The sequence below is a fragment of the Nipponia nippon genome, unplaced genomic scaffold, assembly GCF_047370975.1.
Source record: "Nipponia nippon isolate SJK-2023a ecotype South Korea unplaced genomic scaffold, ASM4737097v1 scaffold_42, whole genome shotgun sequence".
Lineage (NCBI taxonomy): Eukaryota > Metazoa > Chordata > Aves > Pelecaniformes > Threskiornithidae > Nipponia > Nipponia nippon.
In genome coordinates this window covers 942,810-957,422 of record NW_028262361.1, presented here as the reverse complement: position 1 = coordinate 957,422, position 14,613 = coordinate 942,810, and the positions used below count along the sequence as shown (strand labels likewise).

General features: G+C 72.5%; 1 protein-coding gene across 1 annotated transcript; it reads left to right on the top strand.

Moving 5' to 3' along the window:
- The first annotated feature begins 345 nt into the window (after positions 1-345).
- On the top strand, positions 346-13,848 carry LOC148052919 (adhesion G protein-coupled receptor E5-like). Its single transcript, XM_087778168.1, has 15 exons — positions 346-418; positions 1,146-1,274; positions 2,551-2,588; positions 3,132-3,212; positions 3,819-3,984; positions 4,480-4,587; positions 5,662-5,879; positions 6,721-6,915; positions 7,434-7,628; positions 8,515-8,735; positions 9,526-9,592; positions 10,229-10,320; positions 12,668-12,854; positions 13,488-13,577; positions 13,676-13,848. The coding sequence occupies exons 3-15, from the start codon at positions 2,556-2,558 to the stop codon at positions 13,700-13,702; spliced, it is 1,680 nt and encodes a 559-aa protein (XP_087634294.1). The 5' UTR covers positions 346-418; positions 1,146-1,274; positions 2,551-2,555; the 3' UTR covers positions 13,703-13,848.
- The last annotated feature ends 765 nt before the right edge of the window (positions 13,849-14,613 follow it).

Here is a 14,613-nt window from a genome sequence, read left to right as displayed (position 1 = left end):
ATGAGGGGACACGGGGACAGGGGGACACGGGGGATGGAGGGGACGGGGGAGGGACACCGGGAGGGGACACGGGGGCACCGCGGGCTGGGGCAGGGCCCGGGGGGGGGGGGGGCCACTGCTCACACCCCCCCCCCCAGACATCAACGAGTGCCTGGAGCAGCCCCCGCGCTGCGGCCCGGGCCAGAGCTGCACCAACACCGTGGGCAGCTTCGCCTGCCGCTGCAACCCGGGCTACCGCCCCGCCCCCCCGGGACCGCCCCCCCGGGACCGCCCCCCGGGACCCCCGGGACCCCCGGGACCCCCGGGAACCACACCGGCACCCCCCCCCCGGGATCACCCCCCGGGACCACCCCCCCGGGAACCACACCGGCACCCCCCACCGGCACCCCCACGGAGCCCCCCCCCCTCCACTGCGTAGGTAAGGAACCCCCAACCCCCCTTGCGGACCCCCAATCCCCCCGACCCCCCGACCCCCCTGAACCCCCATCCTTGCACCCCCCCAAGGCCCCCATGACCCCCCCATCCTTGCACACCCCCGCTCCAGGGACCCCCTGACACCCCCGAACCCCCATCCTTGCACCCCCCGACCCCCCCCCCCAAGGACCCCCCGAGCCCCCCGAACCCCATCCTTGCACCCCCCGACCCCCCCAGGGACCCCCCGACCCCCCCAAGGACCCCTGTCCCCCCCAACCCCATCCTTGCACCCCCCGACCCCCCCAAGGACACCCCGACCCCCCCATCCTTGCACCCCCCAACCCCTCCAGGGACCCCCTGACACCCCCGAAACCCCATCCTTGCACCCCCCCGACCCCCCCAAGGCCCCCATGACCCCCCCGAACCCCATCCTTGCACCCCCCGACCCCCCCAGGGACCCTCCCGACCCCCCCAAGGACCCCTGTCCCCCCCAACCCCATCCTTGCACCCCCCGACCCCCCCAAGGACACCCCGACCCCCCATCCTTGCACCCCCCAACCCCCCCAGGCCCCCCCTGCCCCCCCCAACCCCCCTCCTTGCACCCCCCGACCCCCCCAGGGCCCCCCAAATCCCCCTCCGCCCCCCCCAACGCCCTCCCCCGTGGGGGTGGGGGTGGGTCCCCCTGGGGGGGTGTCCTCGCACTGAGGGTGCCCCCTCCCCCCCCCCCCCAGACGTGGATGAGTGCGCGGAGGGGGGGGCGGGGCGGTGCGGGAGGGGCTCCGTCTGCTTCAACACCCCCGGCAGCTTCGAGTGCCACTGCGGCCCCGGCTACGCCACCGCCCCCGACGGCACCTGCGCCGGTGAGTGACCCCCCGGGACCCCCCCAAACCCCCCCGGGGCCCCCAAACCCCCCGGGACCCCCCAAACCCCCCAACCCCCCGGGACCCCCGGGACCCCCGGGACCCCCAAACCCCCCGGGACCCCCCAAACCCCCGGGACCCCCGGGACCCCCAAACCCCCGGGACCCCCCAAACCCCCCGGGACCCCCGGGACCCCCGGGACCCCCAAACCCCCCGGGGACCCCCCAAACCCCCCGGGACCCCCAAACCCCCCGGGACCCCCAAACCCCCCCAACCCCCGGGACCCCCCGGGTCCCCGGGACCCCCAAACCCCCCGGGGACCCCCGAAACCCCCCGGGACCCCCGGGACCCCCAAACCCCCCGGGGACCCCCCCCCAAACCCCCCCCGGGACCCCCAAACGCCCCGGGACCCCCCCAACCCCCCCGGGACTCCCAAACCCTCCGGGACCCCCCCAAACCTCCCGGGGACCCCCCCTCCCCCTCCCCCCGGCACCCCCAAACCCCCCCGGGGCCCCCGAACACCCCTGGGACCCCCAAACCCCCCCGGGGCCCCCCTCAGCCCCCCAAATCCTCCCAGTCCCCCCCCAAGCCCTCTCCCCCCCGGGGGTCTCCCTCAGGACCCCCAAAACCACCCTGGGGACTCCCACACCTCCCGAGGGGGCCCCCAAAAATGCCCCGAGGTTCCCCCCCAAATCCCCCCAGGACCCCTCAAACACCCCTGGGACCCCCAAATCCCCCCGGGACCCCCAACCCCCCTGGGACCCCTGGGGTCCCCCAGCACCCCCAAACCCCCTCTGGGACCCCCTCAAACCCCTCTGGGACCCCCAAATCCCCCCAGCACCCCCAAATCCCCCCGGGCCCCCCAAAACCCCCTTGGGACCCCCCAACCCCCCTGGGGTCCCCCCCCAGCCCCCAACCCTCCCCCAGCACCCCCAAATCCCCCCTGGTCCCCCAAACCTCTCTGGGACCCTCAAATCCCCCCGGGACCCCCCAGGCGCCCCCCCCCGCCCCTCCCCCACTCTCCCGCCCCATAATTTGGGGGTGCCCCCCCTCCCCGTGTCCCCTCCCCCCACCCCGTTCCCATGGCAGGAGGAAGTGGGGGCGGGGGTGCCCGCTGGGGGGAGGGGAAGTGCCAGCCCCACCCTGTTCCTGTGGCTGCGGCTGCCCGCCCCCCCGTCCCCCCCCCGCTTGTGCAAGGGCCGTGTGCACCTTGCACGAGGGCTTTGCACGAGGGTTGTGCACGAGGGGTCCTGACGCTGCCCCCCCCCCCCCCCAGCTGTGATGGTGCCCCCCCACCTCTGCTCCGATGACCAGGGGGGGGGGGGTCGCCAGGTCCTGGGGGGGTCCTTGGGGACGTGGGGGGGGGGGGCATGGGTCACTTTGGGGGTCCCCAGGACTTGGGGGGGGTCACCTCATGGGGGGGTCCCTGGGGACATGAGGGGGGACATGGGTCACTTTGGGGGTCCCCAAGGCCTGGGGGGGGGTCACCTCATGGGGGGGTCCCTGGGGGCATGAGGGGGGACATGGGTCACTTTGGGGGTCCCCAGGACTTGGGGGGGGGTCACCTCATGGGGGGGTCCCTGGGGGCATGAGGGGGGACATGGGTCACTTTGGGGGTCCCCAAGGCCTGGGGGGGGGTCACCTCATGGGGGGGTCCATGGGGACATGGGGGGCACGGGTTACTTTAGGGGTCCCCAAGTGACACTGGGGGTCCCTAAGTCCTGGGGGCGTCCCTGGGGACATGGGGGGGGGGGGACATGGGTCACTTTGGGGGTCCCCAAGGCCTGGGGGGTCCCTGGGGACATGGGGGGACCCCAGGATATTGGGGGGCCCGGTCCCATCCCGGTGCCCCCCCAGAGCGGCTGTGGGCTGGCGAGGAACCTCACCCACCTCTACGAGGTGCTGCGGGGGGGGGGCGACCCCCACCACATCCTGCAGGTTTGGGGGGCTTTGGGGGGTCCCAGGGAGGTTTGGGGGGTCCTGGGGGCTCCTAAAGCCCATGGGAGGGTTGGGGGGGTCTCAAGGGGTCCCTGAGGTGGGGGGGGGGGGGCGTTTGGGGGGGTCCCAGGGAGGTTTGGGGGGTCCTGGGGAGCTCAAAGCCCATGGGAGGGTTGGGGGGGGGGGTCTCAAGGGGTCCCTGAGGTGGGGGGGGGCGTTTGGGGGGTCCCAGGGAGGTTTGGGGGGTCCTGGGGAGCTCAAAGCCCATGGGAGGGTTGGGGGGGGTCTCAAGGGGTCCCTGAGGTGGGGGGGCGTTTGGGGGGTCCCAGGGAGGTTTCAGGGGGTCCTGGGACTGTGGGGGCATTGGAGGGGGTGTCCCATGGGGGTCCCCGAGATCTGGGGGGGATTGGGGGGTCCCGGGGGGGGCATTTAGGGGGTCCCAGGGAGGTTTGGGGGGTCCTGGGACCTTGGGGGGGTCGCAGAGATTTGGGGGGGGTCCCGGGGGGCTGGGGGGGTGTTTAGGGCATCCCGGGAAGGACTGGGGGGGGGTCCGGGGGGGGGTGGGGTGGGGGTGCTGGCAGTGACCCCCCCCTTCCCCCCCCCCAGGAGCTCTTGGGCGTCCTGGACGTGGCGCTCGGGGACGGGGACGGGGACGGGGACGTCGCCAGGCGTCACCTCAGGGCCACCGCGCTGCTGGCGGCCACCGAGGGGCTGGTGCGGGGGGTGGGGGCCCTGCTGCCCCCCGCCACCACCCTCAACTCCAGTCGCACAGGTACCCCCGCGTCCCCGACCCCGGGGCTGGCGGCGTCCCCGGCCCGCGGTGGCACTGTCCCTACGCGTGGCGGTGTCCCCAACCCTGGCAGTGTCCCTATACATGGTGGTGGCACTGTCCCTGTCCCCAAAGGTGGCACTGTCCCTGTCCCCAGGGGTGCCATTGTCCCCATGCATGCCAGTGGCAGTGTCCCCATTCTGGTGGTGGCACTGTCCCTGTCCCCAGGGGTGCCACTGTCCCCATGCATGGCAGTGGCAGTGTCCACAACTGTGGCAGTGTCCCCACGCATGGTGGTGGCACTGTCCCTGTCCCCAAGGGTGGCAGCGTCCCTACGCATGGCAGCGTCCCCATTCTGGGGGCTGGCACTGTCCCTGTCCCTGGGGGTGGCAGCGTCCCTGTCCCCAGGGGTGGCACTGTCCCCATGCACGGCAGTGGCACTGTCCCCATCCCCGGGGGTGTCCCCGCGCGGGGGTGACGCGTCCCCGTCCCCCCCAGAGCTGCAGCTGGCCGTGCACCAGGGCCACCCCCCCGGCCCCACGCGCCTGCAGGTCACCGGGGTGCAGCTGGGCGTCCCCGAGGAGGTGGCCGGGGACAGCGACACCGGTACGGGGGTCCCGGGGGGCTGGGGGGGTCCTGAGGGTCCCCATGGGGGCTGGGGGGAGTCCCCCAAGGGGGGCTGGGGGGTCCTGAGGGTCCCCAAGGGGGCTGGGGGGGTCCCATGGGGGCTGGGGGAGTCCCCCAAGGGGGGCTGGGGGGTCCTGAGGGTCCCCAAGGGGGGCTGGGGGGGTCCTGAGGGTCCCATGGGTGCTGGGGGGTCCCTGGGGGTCCCCAAGGGGGGCTGGGGGGTCCCATGGGCGCTGGGGGTGTCCCTGGGGGTCCCCAAGGGGGGCTGGGGGGTCCCATGGGGGCTGGGGGGGTCCCTGGGGGTCCCCCAAGGGGGGCTGGGGGGTCCTGAGGGTCCCCAAGGGGGCTGGGGGGGTCCCATGGGCGCTGGGGGTGTCCCTGGGGGTCCCCAAGGGGGCTGGGGGGTCCCATGGGTGCTGGGGGTGTCCCTGGGGGTCCCCAAGGGGGGCTGGGGGGTCCCATGGGGGCTGGGGGGTCCCTGGGGGTCCCCCAAGGGGGGCTGGGGGGTCCTGAGGGTCCCCAAGGGGGCTGGGGGGTCCCATGGGGGCTGGGGGGGCCCCTGGGGGTCCCCCAAGGGGGGCTGGGGGGTCCTGAGGGTCCCCAAGGGGGCTGGGGGGTCCCATGGGCGCTGGGGGTGTCCCTGGGGGTCCCCAAGGGGGCTGGGGGGTCCCATGGGTGCTGGGGGTGTCCCTGGGGGTCCCCAAGGGGGGCTGGGGGGGTCCTGTGGGGGCTGGGGGGATCCGTGGGGGTCACCGAAGGGGTCTGGGGGGTTCCTATGGGTGCTGGGGGGATCTCTGGGGGGGTTCTGGGGTCACTGGGGGGGTCTGGGGTGTCCCATGGGCCGGGGGGAGGTCACTGGGGGGGGTCCCATGGGTCCTGGGGTGTTACTGGGGGTCCTGGGGTTTATTGGGAGGTCTTGGGGGGGGGGGGGGGTCTGGGGCATACTGGGGGGTGCTGGGGGGTTCTGGGTGTCACTGGGGGGAGCCGGGGGACGTGGGGGGTCACGGGGGGGTCGGGGTGCGGGTGCCAGCGTGTCCCCCCCGCCCCCCCCAGGCCCGGTGCTGGTGGCCCTGCTGTCCCAGCGGGCGCTGGGCCAGGTGCTGGAGGGGGCCCCGCAGGTGCAGTGGGGGGGGTGGGGGGACCTGCCCCCCCCCCGGGAGGGGGCTCGCCCCTCCTACCGCGTCCTGTCCCCCGTGGCCACCGCCTTCGTCGCCCGCCCCCGGCCCCCCGGCCACCCCGAGGTCACCCTGCGCTTCCAGCACCCCCCCCCGGTGAGTGGGGGGACCCCCAAAGGGGGAGGGGGACCCCAAAATGGGGAGGGGGGCCCCCAGAGGGGGGAGGGGGACCCCAAAGGAGGAGGAGGACCACAAAAGGGGGAGAGGGGACCCCCAAATGGGAGAGAGGGACCCCCAAAGGTGGAGGGGGACCCTAAAAGGGGGAGGGGGACCCCCAGAGGGGGGACCCCCAAAGAGAGAGAAGACCCCAAAAGGGGGCGGGGGAGCCCCCAAAGGAGGAGGAAGACCCCAAAATGGGGAGGGGGACCCCAAATGGGGGAAGGGAACCCCAAAGGGGGAGGGGGGACCCCCAAAACGGGGAGGGGGACCCCAAAAGGGGGGAGAGGGAACCCCCCCCAGGGGGATGGGGACGTGGGGAGGGGAGGTTGGCGACCCCCAAAGGGGATGGGGACACAGAGGGGACAGGGACCCCCAACAGGGGTGGGGGGCAATGGCGGGTTGGGGACCCCCATAAGGGACAGGGACGTGGGGGACCCCTAAAGGGCAGGGGGATCCCTAAAAGGGGTTGGGGACCCCCAAGGGGGATGGGGACACCTGGGGGGGCATTGACCCCCAAAGAAGACCTCTCCCCCCCCCCAGGGCAATGGGGGGGACCCCCCTGAGGTGTTGGGACCCTCCCAGGGTGATGAGGACCCCCAAAGGCTGTGGGAGCCCCCCCAGATCGCTGGGGACCCTCCCAAGAGTTCTGGGGACCCCCCTGGGTGCTGGGACCCCCCCCCCAGGGCAATGGGGACCCCCAAAGAGAGCGCCCCCCCCCCCCGGGCTATGGGGGGCCCTGGGGGGGACACAAGGCCCCCTGACCCCCCTGTCCCCCCAGGACCACAAGCTGGGGGGCCGGGTGCTCTGCGCCTTCTGGCACCCCCAGGAGCGGCTCTGGGCCACCACGGGGTGTCGCGAGGTGGCCCCTGCCCCCGGGACCTCCCCCGGGACCCCCCCGGGCACCGTCACCACCACCTGCGCCTGCAACCATCTCACCAGCTTCGCCGTGCTCCTGGCCTTCCACGAGCTTGAGGTGGGGCCCCCCCAAACCCCCTGGGACCCCCAATCCCCCCTCAGGATGCCCCTAGGACCCCCAGCCCCCCCAGGACCCCCCGGACCCTCCTGAGGTCCCCCCCCCTTTTGGGCCACTCCAAAGCCCCCTCTTGCACCCTCCAAACCCCTGTGAGACCCCCAGTGCCCCCCAGAACCCTCCCCTGGGACCCCCAACCCACTCCTGGGGCCCCCAGGACCCCCCTGGGACCCCCAACCTCCCCCAGGATGCCCCTGGGGCCCCCTAAACCCCCCCAGGGCTCCACTGAGACCCCCAATTCCTCCCCCAGGACCCCAACTCACCCCCAGGACCCCCCCCCGGACCCTCCTGTGCCCCCCCCCCCCCCCTTGGGCCCCCCCATAGCACCCACAACCCCCCAGGCACCTGGGTCACCCCCTCCCTATAGGGAAACTGAGGCACGGGTGGGCTCAGGGTGCACCCACCCCCCTGCCGTCAGTGGGGGGGGGGGGGGTGTCTGACGTCTCCCGCCCCCTCCCCAGGAAAATTGGGTGCTGGACCTGGTGACGAAGGTGGGGCTGGGGGTGTCGGTGGTGGCCTTGGTGGCGGCGGCCGCCACCTTCCTCTTCTGCCGGGCGCTGAAGGGGCTTCGCACGACGCTGCACCTGCACCTCAGCCTCAGCCTGCTGCTGGCCCACGCCACCTTCCTGCTGGGCATCGACAGCACCCAGCACCCGGTGAGCGGGCCGGGGGCCTTGCACGGGGCTGGCGGCCAGCGGGAGGGCGGTGGGTGCAGTCGTGCAAGGGCGTGCGAGGGTAGGGGGCACGGGGAGGGAGGTGGGGGGCCTTGCACGGGGCTGGCGGCCAGCGGGAGGGCGGTGGGTGCAGTCGTGCAAGGGCGTGCGAGGGTAGGGAGCACTGGGAAGGGATGTGGGGGGGGCTTGCACGGGGCTGGCGGTGAGTGGGAGGGCGGTGGGTGCAGTCGTGCAAGGGCGTGCGAGGGTAGGGGGCACGGGGAGGGAGGTGGGGGGCCTTGCACGGGGCTGGCGGCCAGCGGGAGGGCGGTGGGTGCAGTCGTGCAAGGGCGTGCGAGGGTAGGGGGCACGGGGAGGGAGGTGGGGGGCCTTGCACGGGGCTGGCGGCCAGCGGGAGGGCAGTGGGTGCAGTCGTGCAAGGGCGTGCGAGGGTAGGGGGGACGGGGAGGGAGGTGGGGGGGCTTGCACGGGGCTGGCGGTGAGTGGGAGGGCAGCGGGTGCAGTCGTGCAAAGGTGTGCAAGGGCCAGTGGGTGCTGAGGGGGGCCTTGCACGGGGCTGGCGGTGAACAGGAGGGCGGTGGGTGCAGTCGTGCAAGGGCCAGTGGGTGCCAGATGGGGAGGGGGGGCTTGCACGGGGCTGGTGGCGAACAGGAGGGCACGGGGTGCACTCGTGCAAGGACGTGCAAGGGCTGACAGCTCCTTCCACGTGCACCAGCGGGGAGGCGGGTGCTGGGTGCCACGAACGGGGAGCGTTACCGGTTGTGCACGGGGCGGGGGGGGGGGGGTTCGTGCGAGGTCCTGCACACCCCCGGTGCGAGGCCCCGGTGCGAGGCCCCGGTGCGAGGCCCCGGTGCCCGCCCCCGTGCAGACGGCGTGCGCGGTGGTGGCGGGGCTGCTGCACTTCTCCTTCCTGGCGGCGTTCTGCTGGATGTGCCTGGAGGGGCTGCACCTCTACGTCCTCCTCGTGCGAGTCTTCGTGCCCTCGTGGCTGCGCGTGCGACACCTTCTGCTGGTGGGCTACGGGCTGCCGGCCCTCCTGGTCGCCATCGCCGCCGCCGCCTTCCCCAAGGGCTACGGCACCCAGCGCTAGTGAGTGCACCAGGCCCTTGCACCAGGCCCTTGCACCAGGCCCTTGCACCAGGCCCTTGCACCGGGCCCTCGTGCAAAGGCTCTGTCACCGGGAGGGGGGGTGGCCCTAGTGCGAGGCGTTGCTTGTGCGAGAGGGTTTGGGGTACTGGGGGGGGGTCCTCGTGCAAGAGCCCCCGTGCAAGGGGCCCGTCCTCGTGCGAGAGCCCCCCCGCAGCCCGTGCGCTGCCCCGTTCCTCCCAGTATGGGCCAGTTCCCTCCCCCCCCCCAGCAGTGGCTCCAGTTCCTCCCAGTTCCCCCGCACACTCCCCAGTGCTCCCAGTCCCTCTCAATGCTCCCAGTTCCCCCCCAGTGGCTCCAGACCCTCCCAGTTCCCCCTCAGCCCTACCCCAGTGCTCCCAGTCCCTCCCAGTTCCCCCCGTTCCCCTCCAGTGCCCCCAGGTCCCCCCCTAGTGCTCCCACTCCCTCCCAGTTCCCCCCCAGTGCTCCCAGTTCTCCCCCCAGTGCTCCCAGTCCTTCCGAGTTCTCCCCCAGTCCCTTCCCGTGCTCCCAGTCCCTCACAGTTCTCCCTCAGCCCTCCCCCAGTGCTCCCAGTTCCCTCCCAGTGCTCCCAGTTCTCTCCCCAGTGCTCCCAGTCCTTCCCAGTTCTCCCCCAGTCCCTTCCAGTGCTCCCAGTTCCCCCCAGTTCCCTCCCAGTTCCCCCCCAGTGCTCCCAGTCCCTCCCAGTTCTCCCCTAGTCCCTCCTAGTGCTCCCAGTTCCCCCCAGTCCTCCCAGTCCCCGCCCCTCCCACAGCTGCTGGCTCTCCCTGAAGCGAGGTTTCCGCTGGACCTTCCAGGCGCCCGTCTGCCTCGTCATCTTGGTGAGCCCCCCTGTCACCCCCCTGTCACCCCCCGTCACCCCCCTGTGTCACCCCCATGTCCCCCCCGTCCCCATGTCCCTCCTGTCCCTGTGTCACCCTTCACCCCCGTGTCACCTCTATGTCCCCCATGTCCCTGTGTCCCTCCGTGTCCCTGTGTCCCCCCATGTCCCCATGTCACCCCCACATCCCTGTCACCTCCGTGTCCCCGTGTCCTCCCGTGTCCCCATGTCAACCCCACATCCCCATCCCATCACGTCCCCCCGTGTCCCCCCCACATCCCTGTGTCACCTCCATGTCCCCATGTCCCCAGTGTGTCCCTGTCCCTCCGTGCCACCCTGTCCCCCTGTGTCCTCATGTCCCTCCTGTCCCCGTGTCACCCCTGCACCCCCATGTCACCTCTATGTCCCCCATGTCCCTGTGTCCCCCCGTGTCCCCATGTCCCCCCACATCCCTGTGTCACCTCCATGTCCCCATATCCCCCGTGTGTCCCTCTCCCCCCGTGCCACCCTGTCCCCTATGTCCCCCTGTCCCCCTCTGTCCCCAGGTGTCCCCGTGTCCCCCGTCTCCTGTGCCCCCCCGTTCCCCTCCGTGTCCCCCCTCTGTCCCCGCTGTCCCCCCATGTCCCCCTGTCCCCAGATGAACGCCGTCATCCTGGTCATCACCGTCTGGAAGCTGGTGCAGAAATTCAACGACGTCAACCCCGACATGGGGCACCTGCGGAGGATGAGGTGGGGACACGGGGGGACACGGGGACAGAGGAGGACAGGGACATGGGGGACACGGGGGGACACGGGGACAGAGGAGGACGGGGGACATGGGGACACCAGGGGCATGGGGACACAGGGACAGAGGAGGATGGGGGGACATGGGGACAGAGGAGGATGGGGGACATGGGGACATCGGGGGCATGGGGACACAGGGACAGAGGAGGATGGGGGACATGGGGGGGATGGGGGACATGGGGACAGAGGAGGATGGGGGACATGGGGACACCGGGGGACACGGGGAGATGGGGACAGAGAGGGATGGGGGACACAGGGGGACGGGGGACACGGGGACAGAGGAGGACAGGGACGTGGGGGACACGGGCGGACACGGGGACAGAGGAGGACGGGGGACATGGGGACACCAGGGGCATGGGGACACAGGGACAGAGGAGGATGGGGGACATGGGGGGGATGGGGGACATGGGGACAGAGGAGGATGGGGGACATGGGGACACCGGGGGACACAGGGGGAGATGGGGACAGAGAGGGATGGGGGACACAGGGGGACGGGGGACACGGGGACAGAGGAGGACAGGGACATGGGGGACACGGGGGGACACGGGGACAGAGGAGGACGGGGGACATGGGGACACTGGGGGACACAGGGACAGAGGAGGATGGGGGACATGGGGACACCGGGGGACACGGGGACACCGGGGGACACATGGAGAGATGGGGACAGAGAAGGATGGGGGACACGGGGGGGGACGGGGGACATGGGGACACAGGAGGACCAGGGACATGGGGGGACAGGGGGGACATGGGGACAGAAGAGGATGGGGGACATGGGGACACCGGGGGACACAGGGGGAGATGGGGACAGAGGAGGACGGGGGACACGGGGGGACACGGGGGGACACAGGGGGACACTGGGACCATGGGGACGGGGGGATGGAGGGGCTGGGGACACAAGGGGACACGGGGGACACTGGGACGGGGGGACATGGGGGGCACAAGGGGTCCCAGGGTGACCCGAGGGGACCCGGGCGGGGGGGGGGGGGCTGTTGTGCAAGGAGGTTCCTCGTGCAAGGAGACCCCTTGCACGAGCAGAGAGCCCTCGTTGCACGAGTGCCGTCCCTGTGCAAGGGGGTGTCCCCCCTCCCCCAACACAGGGGCCTGGCCCCGCCCGGGCGGGGTCAGGTGGGCGGTGGTGCGAGGGCGGTGGTGCAGGGGTCCTGGTGCGACGGTGTTGGTGTGAGGGTCCTGGTGCGAGGGTGGTGGTGCGAGGATCCTGGTGTGAGGGTCCTGGTACGAGGGTGGTGGTGTGAGGGCGGTGGTGCGACGGTGCTGGTGCGACGGTGCTGGTGCGAGGGTCCTGGTGTGGGGGCAGTGGTGCGAGGGTCCTGGTGCAGGGGTCCTGGTGAGAGGGTCCTGGTGCGAGGGTGCTGGTGCGAGGGCGGTGGTGCGAGGGTCCTGGTGCAGGGGTCCTGGTGTGGGGGTGGTGGTGCGAGGGCGGTGGTGCGAGGGTCCTGGTGAGGGGGTCCTGGTGTAGGGGGTCCTGGTGCGAGGGTGGTGCTGCGAGGGTCCTGGTGTAGGGGTCCTGGTGCTTGGGCGATGGTGCGAGGGTCCTGGTGCGGGGGTCCTGGTGTGAGGGTCCTGGTGCAAGGGCCCTGGTGCGAGGGTCCTGGTGCGAGGGCGGTGGTGCAGGGGTCCTGGTGTAGGGGTCCTGGTGCGAGGGCGGTGGTGTGAGGGTCCTGGTGCGGGGGTCCTGGTGTGGGGATCCTGGTGCAAGGGCCGTGGTGCGAGGGCGGTGGTGCGAGGGTGGTGGTGCAGGGGTCCTGGTGCGGGGGTCCTGGTGCGAGGGTGGTGCTGCGAGGGTCCTGGTGTAGGGGTCCTGGTGCGAGGGCGATGGTGCGAGGGTCCTGGTGCGGGGGTCCTGGTGTGGGGATCCTGGTGCAAGGGCCGTGGTGCGAGGGCGGTGGTGCGAGGGTCCTGGTGCGAGGGCGGTGGTGCGAGGGCAGTGGTGCGAGGGTGGTGGTGCAGGGGTCCTGGTGCGAGGGTGGTGCTGTGAGGGTCCTGGTGTAGGGGTCCTGGTGCGAGGGCGATGGTGCGAGGGTCCTGGTGTGGGGATCCTGGTGCAAGGGCGGTGGTGCGAAGGCGGTGGTGCGAGGGTCCTGGTGCGAGGGCGGTGGTGCGAGGGCAGTGGTGCGAGGGTGGTGGTGCAGGGGTCCTGGTGCGGGGGTCCTGGTGCAAGGGCGGTGGTGCGAGGGTCCTGGTGTGGGGGTCCTGGTGCGAGGGTGGTGGTGCCAGGGCCCTCGTGCCAGGGCCCTGGTGCGAGGGCGCTGGTGCGAGGGCGGGGGTCCCGCAGGGTGCTGGCGGCCACCGGGGCGGGGCAGCTCTGCCTGCTGGGGACGGGCTGGGCGGTGGGGCTGGGGGGGGGGGGGGGGCTGGCCCGCCCGGAGGGGCCCCCCTCGCCCCTCCCCCTCCTCTTCTGCGCCCTCAACGCCGCCCAGGGGCTCTTCATCTTCCTCTGCCACTGCCTGGCCCACCCGAAGGTCGGCACCCCCGCACCCCAAAACCCCCGGGGTCCCCATCCCCCCACGTCCCCCAAATCCCCCCATCCCCCAACCCTACACACAGCCCCCCCACCCCCCACCCCGGTGCCCCCACCCCCCTGCACCCCAAAACCCCTCCAGTGCCCTCCAGCACCCCCCAGCGTCCCCACTCCCCCTCAGGACCCCCCAAATCCCCCCCAGCACCCCCAAACATCCCCTGGGGTCCGCCCCATCCTCCAATCCACCCCCCGGTACCCCAAAACCCATCCTGGGGTCCCCCAAATCCCCCCCCCGGTGTCCCCAACCCCCCTGCACCCCCAAATCCCCCCCAAATCCCCCCAGTACCGCCAAATCTCCCCCCAAATCCCCCCCAGGGCCCCCCAACCCCCCCAGCACCCCCAAATCCCCCCCAGTGCCCCCCAACCCCAGTGCGGGGCTGTCAGGCCGCCCTCGTGCGACAGGGGGGTCCTGGTGCGAGGGGATCCTCGTGCAAGGAGTCCCTCGTGCAAGGGCTGCCCCGTGTAAGGGCTCCCTCGTGCGACGGGGTCCCTCGTGCAAGGGGTTCCCCGGGGGGGTCCTGGTGCGAGGGGATCCTCGTGCGAGGCCCCTCGTGCGAGCCGTCCCCGTGCACAGGTACGTGAAGCCTACCGGGCCTGCCTCTGCCCCGGCAGCAAGCGCTACTCCGAGTTCACCAGTAACACCAGTAACACCAGTAACACACGGGTGAGCCCCCCCCACCCCCGCCCAACCGCCTGGGTCCCCCCGAGGGGGGGGAGGGGGCCAGGCCCTGGGTCCCCCCCGACCCCGCGCTCTGCCCGCAGCTCTCGCGCCAGCAGCCGTACACGTAGGCGTGCGAAGGCCTCGCACGAGGATTTGGGGGCCCGGACCCCCCCCTCCCCCGCAGCGCCTGCACCCGCTTCGGCCGCCCCCCCCCCACGGGCGCCCCCGCCACGGATTTTACTCGCGCCGGCATTAAAGGTTTTTCACGACGCCACCGGCGTGCAAGGTGGTGCACGAGGGCTGTGCACGAGGGGCGTGGGGGGGTTGCACGAGGGTGGGTGCACAAGGGCCGTGCACAACGGGGTGCGAGGTGTTGCACGAAGACTGTGCACAAGGGCTTTGCACGAGGGGTGCAAGGTGTCGCACGAGGACCGTGCACAAGGGCCGTGCACAAGGGCTGTGCACAAGGGGTGCGAGGTGTTGCACAAGGGCCGTGCACAAGGGCTTTGCACGAGGGGTGTGAGATATTGCACAAGGACCGTGCACAAGGGTGCATGAGGGGTGGGAGATGTTGCACGAGGACTGTGCAGAAGGGGTGTTTGCACAAGGGCCGTGCACGGGGGGGTGAGGTGTTGCACGAGGACTGTGCAGAAGGGGTGTTTGCACAAGGGCCGTGCACGGGGGGGTGAGGTGTTGCACGAGGGCCGTGCACGAGGGCCGTGCACGAGGGGGGGTGAGGTGTTGCACGAGGCCCGTGCACAGCAGCTCACGCGCTCGTGCAAGGCCCCTCCCCCGCCCCCTCTCACGGACCCAGGCACCCCCAGCCCCCCCCCCCCCAGTGACCCCCCAGCGCCCCCAGCTGCCCCTCGGGGACCCCAAATTCCTTCAGGGACCCCAAAACCCAACCCCAGAGACCCCCAAAAGCAGCCCCAGCGACCCCCCCCCAGCACCCCCAGCTGCCCCTTGGGCGCCCCGAATTCCTTCAGGGACCCCAAAACCCAGCCCCAGGACCCCCCCAGCACCCACAGCTGCCCCTTGG